Raw genomic sequence first — 2,486 nt, 5'->3', positions numbered from 1 at the left:
CTACTGCTGTTCCCACTAGCCATCAAGGCTATGAAGTGTTCTGTGGTTCAGGTCTGAAAAACCCCACGACAATGTAAGAAACCATGACATCACCAACAATCCCAAAAGATGTCAGCATGATAGAAGACTTTTATCAGTGCAAAATGGGTTATTGGTGGGGTTTGCAAGGCACCTGTGTGCCTTTTAGGTGGGTAATTTACTAGACCTAAACTCCACAATTATAACTGAAATGGGCTTAGTTGTATTCTTTCACTAAACAGATTTGTGCCCTCTCACTTTGTCTCTATCTCCTCTCTAACACCATAGTATTATATAATCTAGGACTGCAAAGACAACTTTTAATGAGATTTTAATCACTATTACATCTTGGAACAATATGTCACTGGAAAACTGATTAATTTTCATTAGAGGTCCCTTGTCTGGTACACAGATACCATCAGTATTCAATTTCTGCAGCTGGTTAAGTCATAATCAATTCATTATGAAGTCTCCCTCAGTCTCACTCTAACGCTGCCACACATGAAATGACGTTATAACTGTGGATAATTTCAGACATCTGATGAGTATCGATACTATGACTCACCACAAGAGTCTCAAAATTGTGTGGAAGGGCATTGTAAAATCTAGCAGAACATACTCATATTCTCATATCATTTATCTAACCAAATGAGAGACCATTGTCCTCAGTCCTAAAGTTAAGAAGGAGTGAGAAAGATTCACATTCGGCCTGGTGGACCAAACCAAGGGGGTTTCTCCATTTTCTCTCCTCAAAGGCCAAATGCACTGTGTCACCCTGGCCTAGCCTGGCCCTGTGCTATAGCTATAATGAGAGGTTCCCTCTTTGTGTGAATATAGATGATGCAGATTAATATAATTGAATTGATGAGTCTGTGAGGGGCATTATTATCTACATTTGTTAACACCAGACAATTGGTCGCCCTGTGTTCGATTCTCAACCCCACTGTTGTGAGTCTGTGTTTGGATGAAAAAACAAAAGCTCCTGCTTTTTTTTATTTATTTGTAGTTTTTGCATTTGATGAACTTTTCACTCTTTTCTATTCAGTATAAGAAAGTAGTGTAGGTATAATGATTATTAATTACAGGGCATATCATTACTGTGCAAAATAAAGAAATGAATGGCTGACAGTCCAGAAAACTGCTGTAAAAATATCTAAATATTTATTTAATATAGAGAGCAAAATATAAAAATATATAAAAAGTGAAAAGTGAAATATTTCATATTTTTAAGACATAAAATAATATTTATAAAGTAAAAAGTACAATGTGATCATCCTCTGCTTGGTCAGTCTTCATGGTGTGAAGTAGCACAACCCATGGTGCAAATGGGGGGTTTCTTTAACACCAACATTTCTTGATATTCCCCTCTTTGCTCACTGCAGTTGCTGCACCCAGGTGTGTGATACTCTGAAAGATAAAACACACGAAAATATAAATGTTAAACTGCTTTGGAAGCTCATTCAACCACTTTCAATCCAATGGCACTCATCAACAATGATGAATCTTGTAGTCTAGAAAAGCAAGAAACCATATCTCACCACCAGAGTGGCTGACTGGCCCCTGAGTTCCTTCATCAACTTCTGTCTGCTGACAGCCATAGATCTTAGAGCAGACAGCAGGGCATCCTCTCTCTCCACCCGGCTCTCTCCTGCATTTCTCCCTCTTCAGAGCCGTGAGCTCCATCTCCTGCTCCTCTCTTTCCTCCTGCAGGAGCTGCTGTAGTCTCCCCTGGTCCTGTTCAAGAGCGCTGAAATACATCTCAATCTCCTTGAGGTCAATGTTAGAGGCAGGCTCCAGCTTTTTCGGGGTGACCTCCTCCTTAGGACCCACCACATCAGTCTTCATCTTAGCGGTCTCTCCACCCAAACAGCTCCTGGTCTTTGACAGAGTTACCTCAATGTCAGACTGGATGCTCTGGGTAACAACGTTCATAGGGGTGTCCACCTCAGCACTATCTCTCCCAATGCTCTCTCTGATCTGCTGAGCCTTGTCAACAAAGAGTTTAGAGTGATGGTGTGATGCTCCCTCCATAACAACTGGTGGTGTTGTCTGTTTTTCCATACCAGATAACTGTCAACAGAATCACAAATTGACCTTTAATTTACCAAATTCGCTAAATGTAGACTAATATAGCCTAACTTGTCTTCGGTCAAGGGAAAAACATAGGCCTGTAGGCTTACAGACTATATGCCTAAGCTCTAGGATAGGCTACCCCACACCACCCCAATCACACATACGCACACACACACACACCCTCACTTCAAGTCATCATCCTCAAATTCAATTGGTCTTGATCTTGAAAACGCTATAATCATTAGAAGTAAGCTAAAATACGGGTAAAATACTAAAATACGGTTAAACCGCATATTCCGACTTACCTTCAAATCAGACGATGGCCGAAAAATGAAATATTTGAACTATTAAATGTTGAAAGATAAGCCAGAAATTCGTTTGCGAGTCACTTTCCA

At 40.3% G+C, this 2,486-nt stretch overlaps 1 protein-coding gene across 2 annotated transcripts; it reads right to left on the bottom strand.

Annotated features, from left to right (window-relative positions):
* Positions 1 to 1,290: 1,290 nt before the first annotated feature.
* LOC125310928 lies at positions 1,291 to 2,486 on the bottom strand. Of its 2 annotated transcripts, none has more exons than XM_048268726.1 (3): positions 2,397 to 2,486; positions 1,557 to 2,088; positions 1,291 to 1,425 (listed from the first exon to the last, which is right to left on the bottom strand). In XM_048268726.1, the coding sequence occupies exons 2-3, from the start codon at positions 2,077 to 2,079 to the stop codon at positions 1,304 to 1,306; spliced, it is 645 nt and encodes a 214-aa protein (XP_048124683.1). In that variant the 5' UTR covers positions 2,080 to 2,088; positions 2,397 to 2,486; the 3' UTR covers positions 1,291 to 1,303. The 2 variants fall into 2 exon arrangements, with proteins under 2 accessions (XP_048124683.1, XP_048124684.1); XM_048268727.1 differs by having other exon boundaries at positions 1,557 to 2,004.

This window comes from Alosa alosa, chromosome 17 (genome assembly GCF_017589495.1).
Source record: "Alosa alosa isolate M-15738 ecotype Scorff River chromosome 17, AALO_Geno_1.1, whole genome shotgun sequence".
Taxonomy (NCBI): Eukaryota; Metazoa; Chordata; class Actinopteri; order Clupeiformes; family Clupeidae; genus Alosa; species Alosa alosa.
This window is presented reverse-complemented; position numbering and strand designations above follow the sequence as displayed.

Coding starts and splice junctions, on each gene's coding strand:
- LOC125310928 (XM_048268726.1), bottom strand. CDS start 2,079: ATGGAAAAACAGACAACACCACCAGTTGTTATGGAGGGAGCATCACAC. Junction 1,426..1,556: donor GCCAGTCAGCCACTCTGGTG/GTGAGATATGGT, acceptor TTTATCTTTCAG/AGTATCACACACCTGGGTGC.